This window comes from Ictalurus furcatus, chromosome 26 (genome assembly GCF_023375685.1).
Source record: "Ictalurus furcatus strain D&B chromosome 26, Billie_1.0, whole genome shotgun sequence".
Taxonomy (NCBI): domain Eukaryota; kingdom Metazoa; phylum Chordata; class Actinopteri; order Siluriformes; family Ictaluridae; genus Ictalurus; species Ictalurus furcatus.
In genome coordinates, this window is record NC_071280.1 from 17800729 (window position 1) to 17818808 (window position 18080).

Below are 18080 nucleotides of genomic sequence, written 5' to 3' on the forward strand. Positions count from 1 at the left end.
ATCATTCCTAATGACCTATCACTAATCACCATCATTTCCAATTATCAATCACTGACGTAAAATATTTTGATATACAAATGACCATGATTATTCACTGAATATGCAAATTAGTCTACAATGCCATGTGGTGACTTGTAGACTTCTTGAGCGTGTATTAGCTACTTTCTCCTGAAGAGAGCTGACAGATTCTCCATCAGCAGTTCCACCTCAACCTGAGAACAACGCAGGAAATCTGAACGACTCTCCGTTATCAAGTCAACACCGTACAAAACCCCAAAAACAACCAGGACAGTAAAATACAGCCGAACACATCTGAAGGGTCTAACGGTCAGTTTTGATCCGTCTCTCTACACCTTCAGTTATGGAAAAAATAACTGCATCTGGGCTTTCAGAGTGTAAAATGTCTGTTTTAGTCATTTTACACTCCACAAGCCCAGCTGCCCTGAGGTGGAGAAACACAGCGAAATCAAAGGGATCTCCAGGCCTGATGCAGCTTTATGGAGGATTTTGACATTTCATTTGCCTTTGATTTAAACGCTCAGGCATGTTCACGTCCCCGGAGCTGAGGGACATCATCTGTTAAAGCTACACACAACAAAAAGAGCGTTATAAAATATTAAAGTGAAAAAAAGAGGGGAGAGGAATAACAGAAACTGATACGCTCACCTCTACACACAGCTTACAACAGATATCCCACATAGATACAGCAGTTACGGAGTATTAAATGGGTTCGCAGAAGGTTAGAGGGTGATAAGTACGGAACAAAACACTCAATCTTGTGCTGTTAAAGGAAAATAATCAACGACAGCAGAAGCGGATTATTTTCCGATGTTTTTATCCATTTAAAGCTACATGGAATGCGACACAAGTTCCTTCCTGTTCGCACTTACGCACTTTCAGTCTCTCGCTGTTTATGTTAGTGTGTGGAATCTGCTGCGTTTCCTCGTTTCCCTTTATAACCTTCTGTCATAGTTTTATTAGAAGTCTTTACGACGACACGTTAAAGGTGCCGTTTGGAAAAAAATGCAGTTTTTGGAAATGTAGCCCTGTACCAGATCAGCTGAGTGATACTGTAAGGAGAACAGCGATTCGCAATACTCCCGTTCAGCGGCCCTCAGCGGCTCGAGTCATCACCGCTCTAATGCTTCATTTTACGCTTCTGGCCCTGGAATTAGCTCCGCCCTCCCTTCAGACAGGATCATGTGAACAGGAAGGGGCGGGGTCAGCTGGCAAAAGTGCACCGTTAATACATGAGTAGTGCTTTATATTGAACTTACTCAGCACTGGCAACTGTGTTTCAACCAAAAAAGAGAGAGAGGGAGAGAGAGGGAGAGAGAGAGAGAGAGAGAGAGAGAGAGAGAGAGAGCTGGAGAGAGAGAGTGAGAGAGAGATGGAGAGAGAGAGAGAGAGAGAGAGAGAGAGAGAGTGTGTGTGAGAGAGAGAGAGAGATGGAGAGAGAGAGAGAGAGAGTGAGAGAGAGAAATGGAGAGAGAGAGAGGGAGGGAGAGAGAGAGAGAAATGGAGAGAGAGAGAGAGAGGGAGGGAGAGAGAGAGAGAGATGGGAATTTTTAAAATCAAAATAGAAACATTTAGAAGTGTTGTGCTCATTTGTGCCCATTCTTGCATAAGAAGTGTGTGTGTGTGTGTGTGTGTAGTATGTGAATTCCATGTCTCTCTCGCTGTCTGTGTGTGTGTGTGTGTGTGTGTGTGTGTGTGTGTGTGTAGTATGTGAATTCCATGTCTCTCTCTCTGTGTGTGTATGTATGTGTCTCTTTCTCTTTGTTTCTGTCTCTCTCTCACTGTCTCTCTGGACAGTAGGAGTAGAGTGCTCAGATTAATGATGGGTGTGGAACAGGAGACAGGACGTACACACATTCTGTCTGTCTCTCTCTCTCTCTCTCTCTCTCACACACACACGTGCACACACACACAAAACCACAGATAAACACACAGTCTCCTTCCAACAGTGGTGTAACATATTTCCATAGCTGTGTGCTTTAACAGATGTGCATCACCGTGTGTGTGTGTGTGTGAGAGAGAGTTTTTAAATAATAATAATAATAATAATAATAAATAATAACAATAATAATAACAACGATAATAATAATAATATAATGATAATAATGAATATGTTATTTATAGAACACAAAAAATGACTAAAATACACAAAATAAGCAGAGATGCAATTATTTAAATATAATAAATAAATAAATAAACAAACAAATATTTTAAAATGGTGTCTAAGAAAAAAAAAGAGTTTAGATTAAAGAACGAAACACACAATTCTATTCGCATATCTATATTTCACGTACACGACGTGCTCGTCTTTTTACAGATCCTTTCAAAAAGCGATCACCGGGGCCCAAGCACTCAAATCAAGTCAAGGAGGCTTGAAAATAATGAATGTACAAGATGGACTTCTAAATAGAAAAATGAAATATATCATCATCAGTACAATTTGCCCGCATACCAGGTGGAAAGAAAAGACTTAATAATAAAAATAATAATAATAATAATAATCATCATCATCATTATCATCATCATCATCTTTTTATCCGAATGGGCTGAACGGAATACCAGTGCAGAAACTGTGACTGTTTTTATTGGAATATTTTACACTAGATTAGGTGAAGGGAGACAACCCTCTCAGAATTCTTAAAGGGAGGGCCTCTTGATGTAATCCTAAATTTTAATCAGGTTTGGACATGAACAATCACAACACGTCTGCTTCTGGCCACAGTTCACTCCCAGAGTACAACCATCTACTGCTCGCTGTTCTCCAACATCTCCTGGTGCGTCAGTGACTCGAATTTACAGACAGACAGGCCGTTTCATCAAATTTCATCATTCTTAAAAGATACAAATGTTTCTAGAGATCTAGACATGTTGCTGCTAAGCAAAAAAGGTTCAGTTTGAGCGACTAGACAGAGCACGTGGAAGAACATTCACGAATCTGGACAAGCTGAGACAGTTGCAATAATAATAATAATAATAATAATAATAATAATAATAATGTCGTAATAAGGCTTCTTAAAGTGTACAACATTTTTTTATGGACTGTTAGTAAATCTGTTAGTAAATCAGGACTACTTTCTATTCAAGAGCATTTCTAAGACATATGTTTTTGTCTTTGTGATAATATCAATGCAAAAAAAACTAAAACAAAACAAAACAAGCAAACAAACAAACAAACAAGCAAAAAAAAAACAACAGGGGCATCTTTAACGCTTGGAAGTCATAGATGTTTTTGCCGACACTCGGATCTCTGGGAAATCTGACTCCCAGAATTCCCCGTCTGAAGCCACACCCACTCTCTCCCACCGCCGCTCAGGTTCACCGCCGTTCTGATTGCTTTCACCTGGTCCTCATTGACCGCTGTGTTTGTGTTCTCCCCACGCTTCTACGTCTGAGGAATCTAAGACTTTAAAGATACACTCGTGTTTGGTCTCTGCTCTCGCTCGTTGTTTCCCGTAACGTTTTCCCCGTCGCATCCACCTCGGTTAATAAAGCCCAGATTTCACTGTAAACCGAAGCGTCACTAATTTTAAACACACAAACGCTTTTTATAACGCACTTCTTACAAAGCCGTAAGACGTAAATCCAGCCCTAACCTATCATCCGTACGTGTGGTAGAAGAAAAAAAAATGTGGACGAGTAACGTTTTTATCTTCAGCCTTTAACTACGCAGCGGTGCTTTATAATTACAGCTGTGATGTAGGTCAGTAATGTGCCCTGTTATTATACTGCAGCCTGGGATCCAGGGCCTCAATTCCTCCCTGCATCTCTCCATCTTTCAGTTCTCACAATCGCCCTCGCTACTACTTTCTGCAGAAAACACAACGACAACAACAACAACAACAACAACAAAACACTTCTCTTGTCATAGCATACGACTAGAGTTGAACCGCACTGGTTCGATAGCTGAGATCGGTATCACGTGGATACCAGCAATAAAAAACATGCGGATGTCTGAGGGAGAAAAAAAACGACAACACAACTGCACATGTCGGATATCGGATCGAGTAACAGAAAGCAACAGGACTGAGGATTTAGGAAAAGAAACTGGGAACTTTTTACGTATAAAGAGATTTAACGATCGATTTTATAACATTTATACGTCATTATATTTACAACTTTATTGACTGTAGTGTAAAAAAAAAAAGAGTTTCACTTGTGAAGTGCTTCAGTAAAACATAAAAATAAAATTTATAGCTAGTTGTAGTTTTTAAAGAAAGTGATAGGGGATGGATATGAGATGGATATGAGATGGATATGAGATGGATATGGGATGGATATGGGATGGATATGGGATGGATATGAGATGGATATGAGATGGATATGGGATGGATATGAGATGGATATGAGATGGATATGGGATGGATATGGGATGGATATGAGATGTATATGAGATGGATATGGGATGGATATGGGATGGATATGGGATGTATATGAGATGGATATGAGATGGATATGGGATGGATATGGGATGGATATGAGATGGATATGAGATGGATATGGGATGGATATGGGATGGATATGGGATGGATATGGGATGGATATGAGATGGATATGGGATGGATATGGGATGGATATGAGATGGATATGAGATGGATATGGGATGGATATGGGATGGATATGGGATGGATATGAGATGTATATGGGATGGATATGAGATGGATATGAGATGGATATGGGATGGATATGGGATGGATATGGGATGGATATGAGATGGATATGGGATGGATATGAGATGGATATGGGATGGATATGGGATGGATATGGGATGGATATGGGATGGATATGGGATGGATATGAGATGGATATGGGATGGATATGAGATGGATATGAGATGGATATGGGATGGATATGGGATGGATATGAGATGGATATGGGATGGATATGAGATGGATATGAGATGGATATGGGATGGATATGGGATGGATATGAGATGGATATGGGATGGATATGAGATGGATATGGGATGGATATGAGATGGATATGGGATGGATATGAGATGGATATGAGATGGATATGGGATGGATATGAGATGGATATGGGATGGATATGAGATGTATATGAGATGGATATGGGATGGATATGGGATGGATATGGGATGGATATGAGATGGATATGGGATGGATATGAGATGGATATGGGATGGATATGGGATGGATATGAGATGGATATGGGATGGATATGGGATGGATATGGGATGGATATGGGATGGATACGAGATGGATACGGGATGGATACGGGCTGGATACGGGCTGGATACGGGCTGGATACGGGATGGATATGAGATGAACTTTACGATTCTTTAAACACTGAGCTATTTATTCACCTTTTTTTCTCTCTTCTAATACTTTGTGTTTGATCGAACTTACGTGTTAAGTGTCAAACTTCGTTAATTTAAAACAGCTACCACTCGAATACATTCGAACATCGAGTAACGAACAGAACACACTGTGTCTTGCTGTTTCAGAAAAACAATCAACGAGATGCTGCGATGAATCAAAAACGCATCAATTTTCATCAGTGTGTGTGTGTGTGTGTGTGTGTGTGTGTGTGTGTGTGTGTGTGTGTGTGGACTCACTGTGTGATGCGCTGGGCGATGAGGCTGCGTACAACGTCAGACCGAGCGATGGCGAGCTCTCCACCACGTTCCACACACTGACGCCGAGCCTCGGACCAGCTGAACTCGCCCGGCACCAGCTCAAAACACCGCGACGAGTTCTCGTGGTGCACGCCATCCGACACACACACCGGCTCCGCTACACACAAACACACACACACACACACGGGAGGAAGAAATGAAATCGATGAATTTACTGACATTTGGTTATATTAAGTTTCTCGTGTGTGTGTGTGTGTGTGTGTGTGTGTGTGTGAAATGATAATATATATACGCTGCAACGTTAGTGTCAGTAAATGTGTGTGTGTCTCATACCTCGTGCCACTTCCACGCCCTCCTTCCGGATTCGCCAGTCCACAGCCACGCCCACTCCACCCCAATTCACCAGAGTCACCGCCTCCTCCAGGCTCTGATTGGCCAGCAGCAGTGAGGGGCAGTGGAGCTCCAGCCTCGGGGGCAATTCCACACGTACGTCTGCCATGCCGCTCGTCTCTCGCTGTGTCGCCGTGGCGACCACTCTCACCCCGTAGCGACCTGGCAGGCCGTATTTGTGTTGCACCGCGGTGACGGAGGTGTTCAGGAGCGGAGACGCGTCCCCGAAGTCCCAGCACAGAGACACGGGGAGGACGGAGGACGAGACGGACAGCACGGCCTCGGAGTGCACGCCGGAGCGCACGGCTGAGACGCGCACAGAGAAGTCCACCTGCACACACACGCACACACACACACACGCGCACGCACACACACACACACACACACACACACACTTCAGACTCACATTTTATCCATCAAGTATCCTGAAGTACAACATGTGATTCAAATGTTGCAAGAACACGTGCTAACAATCTTCAGTGAACGCCATCTAAACCATCACACACACACACACACACACACACACACACACACCTGGAAGACGTCCTGGGCAACGGTGAGGCCGCAGTCCCTCATCACGGTGGAGTTGGAGCAGGCTGCAGAGCACCGGGCCTCGCTGATGTAATTGGGCTCGGAGTTGGTGCTACACAAACACTCTCTGCGCGAGCCCAGCCCTCCATACAGCTGCTTACCAAGGAAACATCTGGAGTTACACTCCTCCCGTGTGAAATTCCCCATCACCGACGACGTGAAAATGACCAACTCGCTGCCACCGGGGCGAGCGTCATCCTGCAGGCAGCCTGCGTAGTACAGCTCTGTGTGTACAGACAGACAGACAGATCATATATATCAATCTTTTATTCACCTTTCTGTGAAGCTTTCCACACCGTGCCACTCACGTCTCCATAGCGACTAACGAGCCGAGCACATCGAAAGCGGCAAAAAGTTGCACTACGATACCTAAAGCCATTTTAAACCGATACACTGCGCTAAAATCGAGTGAAAACAGGAAGTCATGTCTCTGTTTGCCGCAGTTAGAGAAACTCCTGTGGCCGCGCCGCAGCGCTGTCGGGATTGAGCAACGTGTTGACATTCCTTCCAATTACCGTGCGCCGCGCGAGGACAGAGAGCGCGACAGCGTGTGTTTTTACAGAGCTCTGGTGTCGGCGGACCATCAGAAACGCAGGCCTGTCTCAGCAAAACACAATGTCACATCGTTTTAACAACAAAGTTCAGCAGCCGAAGAGTTTTAACTGCAACTCGACAATACTGCTGCTGGAGCTCGTTAATGACAATCCCTGGGCCAAAAAAACACCTCGGCTAACACGCGCCCGCTGATCAACGGGACAAGGGAAAGCTGTGTGTGACATGACTCTTGTCTGCTAGCAGCTTTCTTTCTTTCTTTCTTTCTTTCTTATATTGTTTTGCACAAATAAAATTATACACAAAAAGAAAAACAGCAAGAATAGAAATATACCGTGCCGGGTAGAGGTCGACCGATCTGTCGGTTTCGCCGATTAATCAGCACCGATTAATCAGCACCGATATCTGATCGCTGGAACGGTCGGGTATCAGCAAAAATCCACACCGATAGTTGTTCCTGGTCCGTAGCAGGAGCGGCTAATGTTAAGGGTCTGCTGTCGCTATACAGCACGAGAGTGACCTCTAGAGGTGGAATAAAAACTATCACTGACTAATTTCGGCGTGTTATTCGAAGTGTTTTTTGATTCATTTTGGATGTCTCTCTATTTATTTGTTATCTGGAGAGCTATTTTTCGGTTCCGTTTGGACGTATAGCTTTTGTTTACTTTAATATTTATTCATCATATAATATATATATATATATATATATATATATATATATATATATATATATATATATATATATATATATACACATATATTGATATATTTATTTCATTTTAAAAAGTACGGTACATTTTCACGGTCAGAAAAAGAGTCAGTAGTGTTTATTTTTGTAATAAAGTTCAGCACTGTTTTACTTTGAGTGCTAAGTTGTCATTCAGTATCAGTTCAGGTGATTAATCGGTTATCAGCAGGTACCGCCCAACTCGGATATCGGTATCGGTAAAATCCACTATCGGTCGACCTCTAGTGCAGGGAGAGGTGGAAAACCTGTAAGGTCTTATTTAAAGCCTCCAGCCAAACAATGTAAAATTTCCACAAAGTTACAGAAAACACTAAATTAACGACATTAAAATGATAAACTAATAATAACAGTATATCCAACTACAACAACAACAACAACAAAAGCCGCTATAATTTAAACGGTAATGTAATGTAATGTTCATGTTATCATTTCTGCATTAGCCTTAATGTACTGTGCTCAGAACTTTATTATATATATATATATATATATATATATATATATATATATATATATATTTTTTTTTTTTAAAAACCCTGACATGTTAAGTTATATTGTAACGGTTTAAACACAGCACAGGTTTTTCGAGACGCTACATATACATCCACACGCGTCGCAGTTTTAAAAAGAATTTATGAAACGTCTGGAAAAAAAATGAAATGCAAATGAATCTGTTTCCACTGGCTTTGGTCATGTGACAATCCGGACAATGATGTTGAAGTGATGAGGGGAAACAGGTCTACAGTGCTGAAACTGTCTTTCAGCAGCGTGTGTGGAAAGAAAAGAAAAGCGCGTAACGGAGACGGAATGTTTGATGTTAATTAAAATCCCGTTTCTTATCTTTATCGACAGATGAACTTTTGCACCTCAGCCACACAAGCGTGTTTTTTTTTCTGCAGAAAAGATCTGAAAGGAAGGTTAAAGGAAAGTTTTCTTTTGATGAAATTGAATGGAATCTAAATTGAATTTCATGTATATTATTGTGCAAAGTGCCATCGGTGGCGGTGCTGTGTGCTGATTGGCTGATGCGCCCGTCACTCACCACAGTCGTCCGAGCTGACGTTGAGCAGTGGTTGGTCTTTGAGTTTGGGTGGACGGTCACAGAGCATGTGATTGGCTCTCCTCAGGATGACGCCCTTCATCTGCAGCCTGTTGACCAGGTGGACCAGTTTACAGGCACACACAAAAGGATTACTGCTCACATCCCTGAGACACGGAGACACGGGACAGGAGAGAATAATTATTCTTACGTTATTTTATTCTCGTGCATGTGAAGCGTTAGCAAACACAACGATACACACATCACCGTAAAGATCGCCTTTCAATCTAGAAGATTATCTCTAACCTGGATTTCTGAAATCAGGACTACATTTAACTGAATTCTTCATTCAAATCATCCTGGTCTCAGTTTTACAGTAAACCTTCATCAACTAGACTTCAGATTTAAATTTCAGATCACGATCAAGGGATGAGTTTTATGGGATGAGTATTACATGATTAGTATTACATGATTAGTATTATGGGATGAGTATTATGGAATGAGTATTATGGGATGAATATTATGGGATGAGTTTACGGGATGAGTATTATGGGATGTGTATTATGGGATGAATATTACGGGATGAGTATTATGAGATGAGTATTATGGGGTGAGTATTACGGGATGAGTATTATGTGATGAGTATTACGGGATGAGTATTACAGGATGAATATTACGGGATGAGTATTATGGGATGAGTATTACGATTACGGGATGAGTATTACGGGATGAGTATTACAGGATGAGTATTACGGGATGAGTATTATGGGATGAATATTATGGGATGTGTATCACACTACTAGTATTACAGGATGAGTATTATAGCATGCGTATTATGGGTTGAGTATTATAAGGTGAGTATTTTGGGATGAATAGTACAGAATTAGCATTACAGCATGAGTATAATATGATGAGTGTTATAGGGTGTGTATTATGGGATGAGTATTACATTATTAGTATTACAGGATGAATATTACAGTATGAGTATTACAGTGTGAGTAAGTGTTATGGGATGAGTATTACAGTTTGAGTAAGTGTTATGGGATGAGTATTACAGTTTGAGTAAGTGTTATGGGATGAGTATTACAGTGTGAGTAAGTGTTATGGGATGAGTATTACAGTTTGAGTAAGTGTTATGGGATGAGTATTACAGTGTGAGTAAGTGTTATGGGATGAGTATTACAGTGTGAGTAAGTGTTATGGGATGAGTATTACAGTTTGAGTAAGTGTTATGGGATGAGTATTACAGTTTGAGTAAGTGTTATGGGATGAGTATTACAGTCTGAGTAAGTGTTATGGGATGAGTATTACAGTTTGAGTAAGTGTTATGGGATGAGTATTACAGTGTGAGTAAGTGTTATGGGATGAGTATTACAGTTTGAGTAAGTGTTATGGGATGAGTATTACAGTTTGAGTAAGTGTTATGGGATGAGTATTACAGTTTGAGTAAGTGTTATGGGATGAGTATTACAGTTTGAGTAAGTGTTATGGGATGAGTATTACAGTTTGAGTAAGTGTTATGGGATGAGTATTACAGTTTGAGTAAGTGTTATGGGATGAGTATTACAGTGTGAGTAAGTGTTATGGGATGAGTATTACAGTTTGAGTAAGTGTTATGGGATGAGTATTACAGTTTGAGTAAGTGTTATGGGATGAGTATTACAGTTTGAGTAAGTGTTATGGGATGAGTATTACAGTCTGAGTAAGTGTTATGGGATGAGTATTATAGTGTTGGTATTACAGTATGAGTATTACAGGGTGAGTGTTATAGGATGAATATGACAGTATTACAGTATGAGTATGAATATTAAATGATTATATAGTAAATTGTGGGATGAATATTAAACGATTATGTAGTGTATTGTGGGATGAATAGTAAACGATTATGTAGTGTATTGTGGGATGAATATTAAACGATCATGTAGTGTATTGTGGGATGAATATTACGGAATATTATAGTATTTCTGTATTTCATTTCTGCACAGAAAATAAAGGCTTAATCCCATCTCCCCGGGACACAGGCTCCGTGGTAAAGCGGCGCTGTCGCTGTCTGTGACGTTTATAATCCCTGTGGCCGACACACCCGTCACGACTTTCACGACAGTGCAATAAAAGAGACGAGTGCGTCACAACTGAAACACACGGCTGTGGATGATGAGGGTGCAGATTGGACAGCCAGAGGAGAATACAGCCCCACGCTCTCAAGCCTTTATTTACTGAACCAGAGGAAGAAGCTCTAAATGTGACAGCCTGGCCGAAAATACACACGCGCACATCGTTTTCCCCTTTAAACACAAACGTAGTCGAAATGCCAAAACATGTTTAGAGTTTGACGAGGCGGATGCAGCAATCAAGTCACGGGTGCTTACAGCCTCCAGCTCTGCGTCTATAAACATGACAGAAATATTACAGAGCGGTATTTTGTACCTGGCATGGTCGGTCAGGCATACACATTCACAGATCATGGAAATTATGACATTCAAATCTGTACATAGTGATTACTCTTCTATTTAATGGATTATTAAGCGGATTATTTACCTTGGGCCATATTCAGGAACTGGTGGCCCTTGAGCAAGGCCCTTAACCCTCAACTACTCAGCTGTGTAAATGAGCTAAATGTAAATCGGACCGGACAAGGACGTCCTCAAAAATCCATAAACGTTAATGTAAAATGTAAATTCAGTCCAGTCATGCAGCGCTATACCAGCAACTAGACTTCTATCAGAGTTATTTCAGTGCTTGTCGTCGTATGTTTCTTAAAAATTGTCTCTTGCAATGTACGTTACATCATATTGCATTCGACGGCAAAGTCCGCATTTTCTATCCCTGATTTTTATTTTTTCAGCCTTACAGACAAGTGCTTGTGTTTTATGTTTGTCATTCGGATTGGCCTTGGTCAGTATATTCGGATCAGTTTAGCGTGTAAAAGTAGTCCATGCCTAAGGGAAATAAACTAGTTTAAAAGATGATCGAATTTAAGATGTTTCTTTCCTTTTAAATGGAAAGTGCTACATTACCCTGAGCTCGTGCTGGCGACTGGTTTGATTCTGACTCAGTTTAGGTTTGATTCTGACTCAATGGAGGAGGGTTGATTCGGACTTAATGGAGGTTTGATTCTGAATCAATGGATATTTGATTCAAATTCACTTTAGGTTTGATTCAGACTCAGTGGATGTTTGACTCAGACTCAGTCTGGGTTTGATTCAGACTCGATGGAGGTTTGATTCTGAATCGGTGGATATTTGATTCAGACTCAGTGGAGGTTTGATTCAGACTCAGTGGAGATCTGATGTCTGATTCTGACCCAGTTTAGGTTTGATTCAGACTCAGTGGAGGTTTGATTCAGAATCAGATGTCTGATTCTCACCCAGTTTGATTCTGACCCAGTTTAGGTTTGATTCTGACTCAGTGGAGGTTTGACTCAGATTCAGTGGAGGTTTGATTCAGACTCAGTTTAGGTTTGATTCAAAATCTAGTGGTAAGCCTTCCCAGAAGAGTGGAGCGCATTATAACACAGGAAAAGGGGGAATAAATCTGGAATGAGACATTCAACAAGCACATATAAGACGGGGTGATGCTCGGGGTGCACGTACTTTTGGCTATATAGTGTATTTCACATTATAAAATGGTTAGTTCTGGTCCACTAATCTGTTTGGATAAGTGGCGTGCCAAAAAACCTATATCATGTTGAAAAATTGTAAGCTCTCCGAATATTGTGGAGCTTGATTTTTTTGCTAAATCCTGGAGGGACCTGATAAAAGCAATACCGCACTCGTGGTCGTGGTGCTGTACCGGATATCAGCACGGATCTGATTACCTCGTGCCTACAGCCGAATCACATCCGCGCTCTCTACAGCAGCACTCTTGTTCATGTGATATAAATAGCGTGATGTACTATTCTTATCACATACATGACAACAGAGTCAAATAGCATATGATTAAAGACAGGCAAAGGTCCTTCGGGTCTGATGGAACAACAGAAAAAGGATCAGTTTTTCCTTCATAAAATAACCAGAGACTCCATCTAATAACGTGAAAAAGGTCAGGTTAGAGAGAGTGAGTGAGAGAGAGAGAGAGAGAGAGAGAGAGAACGAGAGAGAGTGAGAGAGAGAGAGAGAAAGAAAGAGTGAGAGAGAGTGAGAGAGAGAGTGAGTGAGAGAGAGAGAGAGAAAGATAGAGTGTTTCTCTCGCTGTGTGTGTGTGTGTGTGTGTGTGTGTGTGTGTGTGTGTGTGTACTCACACTGATAAATTAAATAAATTATCACATATTCTTCCTTCAATGGTGGTGAGCTGGTTATTACTCAAATCTCTGAAAAACAGAGAGAGAGAGAGAGAGAGAAAGATGTGCTCATGAACTCACATACACGCAAACACACACACACACACACACTCACACACACCACTCATAGCCCATAGACTGTAATTTTTTTGTTTTGTCTTGTTTGTTGTTTTTGGGTTTTTTCTTCACTTGTTCAGATTTGACTCTTTGCCCAGATCAATGTTTTGGAAACACAGTGTACACTTTGTCACGTCAATAAAGCTCATCTGAATGGAATTGAGAGCAGTTAGTAAATCATATGTCTCACTACTCGTCTCACTACTCTCTCTCTCTCTCTGTATCTGTGTGTGTCTCTCTCTCACTCTCTCTTTCTGTCTCACTTCTCTCTGTGTGTGTGTGTGTGTGTGTGTGTGTGTGTGTGTGTGTGTGAGAATAATGGTTCTCTTGTCTAGCTTTTTTGAGCAGCATATGGAAAAGTTCTGGAGTGATTTTGGTGTACCAGACAGGGATGGAAAACTGTGTGTGCACATGTGTGTGTGTGTGTGTGTGTGTGTGCATATGTGTGTATGTGTGTGTATGTGTGTGTGTGTGTGTGTGTATATGTGTGTGTGTGTGCAGCAAATAGAACCTTCTAAGCCTGAAGTGCTGAAATTTAATGGTAATGGACCTGTAATTGGAGTGTGTGTGTGTGTTTGATTCAGACTCTGTGTAGGTTTAATTCATAGTTGGTGGAGGTTTGACTCTGACTCAGTTTAGGTTTGATTCTGAATCGGTGGATATTTGACTCAGACTCAGTTTTGGTTTGATTCAGACTCAGTGGAGGTTTGAATCAGACTCGGTGGAGGTTTGATTCAGACTCAATGGAGCTTTGATTCAGACTCAGTGGAGGTTTGATTCAGTCTCAGTGGATGTCTGATTCAGTCTCAGTGGATGTCCGATTCAGACTCAGTGGAGGTTTGATTCAGACTCAGTGGAGGTTTGATTCAGACTCAGTGGATGTTTGACATAGACTCAGATGTTTGATTCTGACCCAGTTTAAGTTGATTCAGACTCAGCAGAGGTTTGACTCAGACTCAGCGGAGGTTTGACTCAGACTCAGTGGAGGTTTGATTCAGACTCAGTGGATGTTTGACTCAGAATCAGATGTTTGATTCTGACCCAGTTTAGGTTTGATTCAGACTCAGCAGAGGTTTGACTCAGACTCAGCGGAGGTTTGACTCAGACTCAGCGGAGGTTTGACTCAGACTCAGCAGAGGTTTGATTCAGACTCTGTGGAGGTTTGATTCAGACTCAGTGGAGGTTTGACTCGGACTCAGTGGAGCTTTGACCCGGACTCAGTGGAGCTTTGACTCGGACTCAGTTGAGGTTTGATTCAGTCTCAGTAAAGGTTTGATTCGGACTCAATGGAGGTTTGATTCAGACTCAGTGGGAGTTTGATTCAGACTCAATGGAGGTTTGACTCAGACTCACTGGAGGTTTGATTCAGACTCAGTGGAGCTTTGACTCAGAATCAGAAGTTTGATTCTGACTCAGTGGATGTTTGATTCAGACTCAGTGGAGGTTTGACTCAGACTCAGTGGAGGTTTGATTCAGACTCAGTGGAGGTTTGATTCAGACTCAGTGGAGGTTTGACTCGGATTCAGTGGAGCTTTGACCAGGACTCAGTGGAGCTTTGACTCGGACTCAGTTGAGGTTTGATTCAGTCTCAGTGGAGCTTTGACCCGGACTCAGTGGAGCTTTGATTCAGACTCAGTGGGAGTTTGATTCAGACTCAGTGGAGGTTTGACTCAGACTCAGTGGAGGTTTGATTCAGACTCAGTGGAGCTTTGACTCAGAATCAGAAGTTTGATTCTGACCCAGTTTATGTTTGATTCAGACTCAGTGGATGTTTGATTCAGACTCAGTGGAGGTTTGACTCAGACTCAGTGGAGGTTTGATTCAGACTCAGTGAAGATTTGATTCAGATTCAGTGGAGGTTTGACTCAGACTCAGTGGAGGTTTGATTCAGACTCAGTGGAGGTATGACTCAGACTCAGTGGAGGTTTGACTCAGACTCAGTGGAGGTTTGACTCAGACTCAGTGGAGGTTTGATTCAGACCACCAGTAGAAAACACATTATATCAAAATGAAATGTTCCTTTAAATGACTGTTTGAGTTCATTAGCTTTTGAGTTCCATGTGAGTGCTAGACAGAATCTATCTGGGTGTTTTTGAGTCGGTGCATTTAATTTTGATAGTGTTTGGGAGGAACAGAGCACACAAAAATGCCTGGGAACAAGAACATGTCACCACCCACGCACACACACACACACACACACACACACACTCACACTCACACTCACACACTTTAAATACTTACAGCACAGCTAATGAGCCACAGCCAAAAACTTTGTGAGGAAGTTCTGTAATGTGGTTATTCTGAAGATACCTGAGAGAAGGGAGAATGATGAAGAGAAAAACATTGTACTTTCACATCATCAAACATTTTAGCATTTTAACACACACACACACACACACACACACACACACACACACACACACACAGAGAAGGCACTTACAGCTCCTTGATGCCAGTTAGGTGATCAAACAGACTGGAGTCCACAGAGGACAGGTGGTTTCTGGACAGATCTCTGTAGGACAGAAGAATAAAACAAAGATTTAGCACATGGTGTGCACCCCCAACCCCCCCCCCCCCACACACACACACAGAGTATCTATCTACATAATAGATATGAACTTCAGTAGGGTTTAACACACCCACCCATAAACACATACATACAAATGCATTTAGATAATTACAGAGACACCCAAGCTGACTGGAAACACACACACACACACACACACACACACACACTTCCTGATACACACACTTCCTGACACACACACACAGTGTCTGGTTTACAGTATGGTCTGTGTCGTGACAGATGTGTAACAGACATCATTACTAACCTAACTGATTTCAGTTACAGGGTCACCGAGATCACTAACACTAATAATGCAGTGTGTTGATGTTGTTGTTTGGGGGCCATGTTGTAAAGTATCAGCCTAACAGCAATGACACTGTGCATGTTTTTTTTGGAGGTGTCAGGATACGGTGTATCGTATCCATTTTTTCCACACTAGGCTTTCAACACAACACAATATGATGAAACCGTCACACTACAGCGCTGGTGTGAGGTTTAAAAACCCAGCATGCTAAAATACTAACATACTAACACATCAGCTCGAGAAAAACACCAACGACTCGAGTCAGAATCGAGCAGGAACGGGAGGACTCCCACAATTCCTGTGGGAAGTGCTGATGGAACAGTGAGCTACACTAGCTTGTTTTTTTGTTTCTTCAGAAAACAACAGAAACCCTCATAGAATTTGTAATGGTTTTAATGGGAATTGTATTGGTTTGAATGGAAACTGTAACCGTCCCTGTGAGTCTCTACTGGTCATTTGTTGCCTTCTATGTCTATGTAGATACCATTCAGGACCTATAACAGTAATGGTTTTAATGGTTCGTTGATGGTTTGTAATGGTATTTATAGTGGAAACCATTAGAATTTCTGTGGTTTCAATGGTTTTTATTGGGGTGTTCTTTGTAGTTTCCTAGTCGGACGTAAACCCAAAACACAAAGTGTGTGAATGGTGGAAGCTTAAGCCTAAAGAAAAACAAGGAGGGTGGTGCTCTGGGGTTTCCTTTCTACTTCTTCTTCTTAGTATTATTATTTTTTATTATTGAGCAGCATGTACATTGACCGATGTACAATTTTCTCGATGTCGCAAAACAAACTAGCTAGTGTGCTAACCGTAAGCGTTGACAGATATTTCCTTCGAAATCACACCACAGCAGAATGTTCATGAGAAAAGAGTGACGTGTGTATTTGTGTGTGTAATAACAGTGGTACATCTGTCCATTCCAGACAGACCATGTAAGAGTGTACGGAGAAAGTGTGTGTGTGTGTGTAACTTCTGGTACAGTCATTACCTTCTCAACAGTCTCCTCATGCATCAGCTGGGTTATATAATAGGAGGCGGGGTTTCTATTACCACAGAAGTCTTTTGTTTAAAGAGATTCTAGGTGTGTGTGTGTGTGTGTGTGTGTGTGTGTGTGTGTGTGCGCGAGTCCTGGCTCTGCCTTACTGAGCGCTCGATGGTGCAGCACACTGTTCTGCAGCTGCGGTCTATAAACACTTGTAAAGGAACATTACACCATTCGAACATCAGCTCCGCCGTGTGCTGCCAAACTGCTGCTGCCTCTTTCCCAAACACTCGTCTGCTCATCACCCGGGAAAAAACGAAGTAATAACCCCCGCAATTCTCCACAAAATCTGCTTCAGTATTATTAATAATGATCTGAAGACGATGTTCATCGTTTTCATCCGTCTCGGAATCCCGGCTATGAAACTCGGGCGAGATAGTAAACACTGATGGATAGTGTCTGCTTAAGTACAGTTAAATAATAATATAATAATAATAATAATAATAATAGTAATAATAATAATAATAAAAGTGCTGCAAGCAGCATTTTCGGGGGCCAAGCACGCAGACTCGGGCGAGATAGTAAACACTGATGGATAGTGTCTGCTTAAGTACGGTTGAATAATAATAATAATAATAATAATAAAAATAATAAAAGTGCTGCAAGCAGTATTTTCTGGTGTCAAGCTGCACACACACAGACACACTACAACTGTCACATAAGGCAAAGGATTCAAGAATGATTCGTGGTCTCACGCATTTGCCAGTCCGTTATGGAGAATGGTTTTGAATATCAGAGCTCCTTTGATAGCTCTTGTTTAGACAGGCCTCACGATGATGTGAACCAAATTTGGTGTTGATTGGACATAATCTGTAGGAGGAGTAGTGAAAAAAAAATGAAA

At 41.6% G+C, this 18080-nt stretch overlaps 1 protein-coding gene across 1 annotated transcript in view; it reads right to left on the reverse strand.

Annotated features, from left to right (window-relative positions):
• The window catches only part of pkd1a (polycystic kidney disease 1a), an 80408-nt gene that overhangs the window by 41706 nt on the left and 20622 nt on the right, over nucleotides 1–18080 (reverse strand). Inside the window, exons 2-8 of the mRNA XM_053615254.1 lie at nucleotides 15768–15839; nucleotides 15569–15637; nucleotides 13172–13240; nucleotides 8935–9098; nucleotides 6539–6819; nucleotides 5948–6335; nucleotides 5594–5771 (exon numbers count right to left, since the gene is read on the reverse strand). Coding sequence (XP_053471229.1) covers nucleotides 5594–5771; nucleotides 5948–6335; nucleotides 6539–6819; nucleotides 8935–9098; nucleotides 13172–13240; nucleotides 15569–15637; nucleotides 15768–15839 — 1221 coding nt within the window. The remainder of the gene's footprint in view (nucleotides 1–5593; nucleotides 5772–5947; nucleotides 6336–6538; nucleotides 6820–8934; nucleotides 9099–13171; nucleotides 13241–15568; nucleotides 15638–15767; nucleotides 15840–18080) is intronic.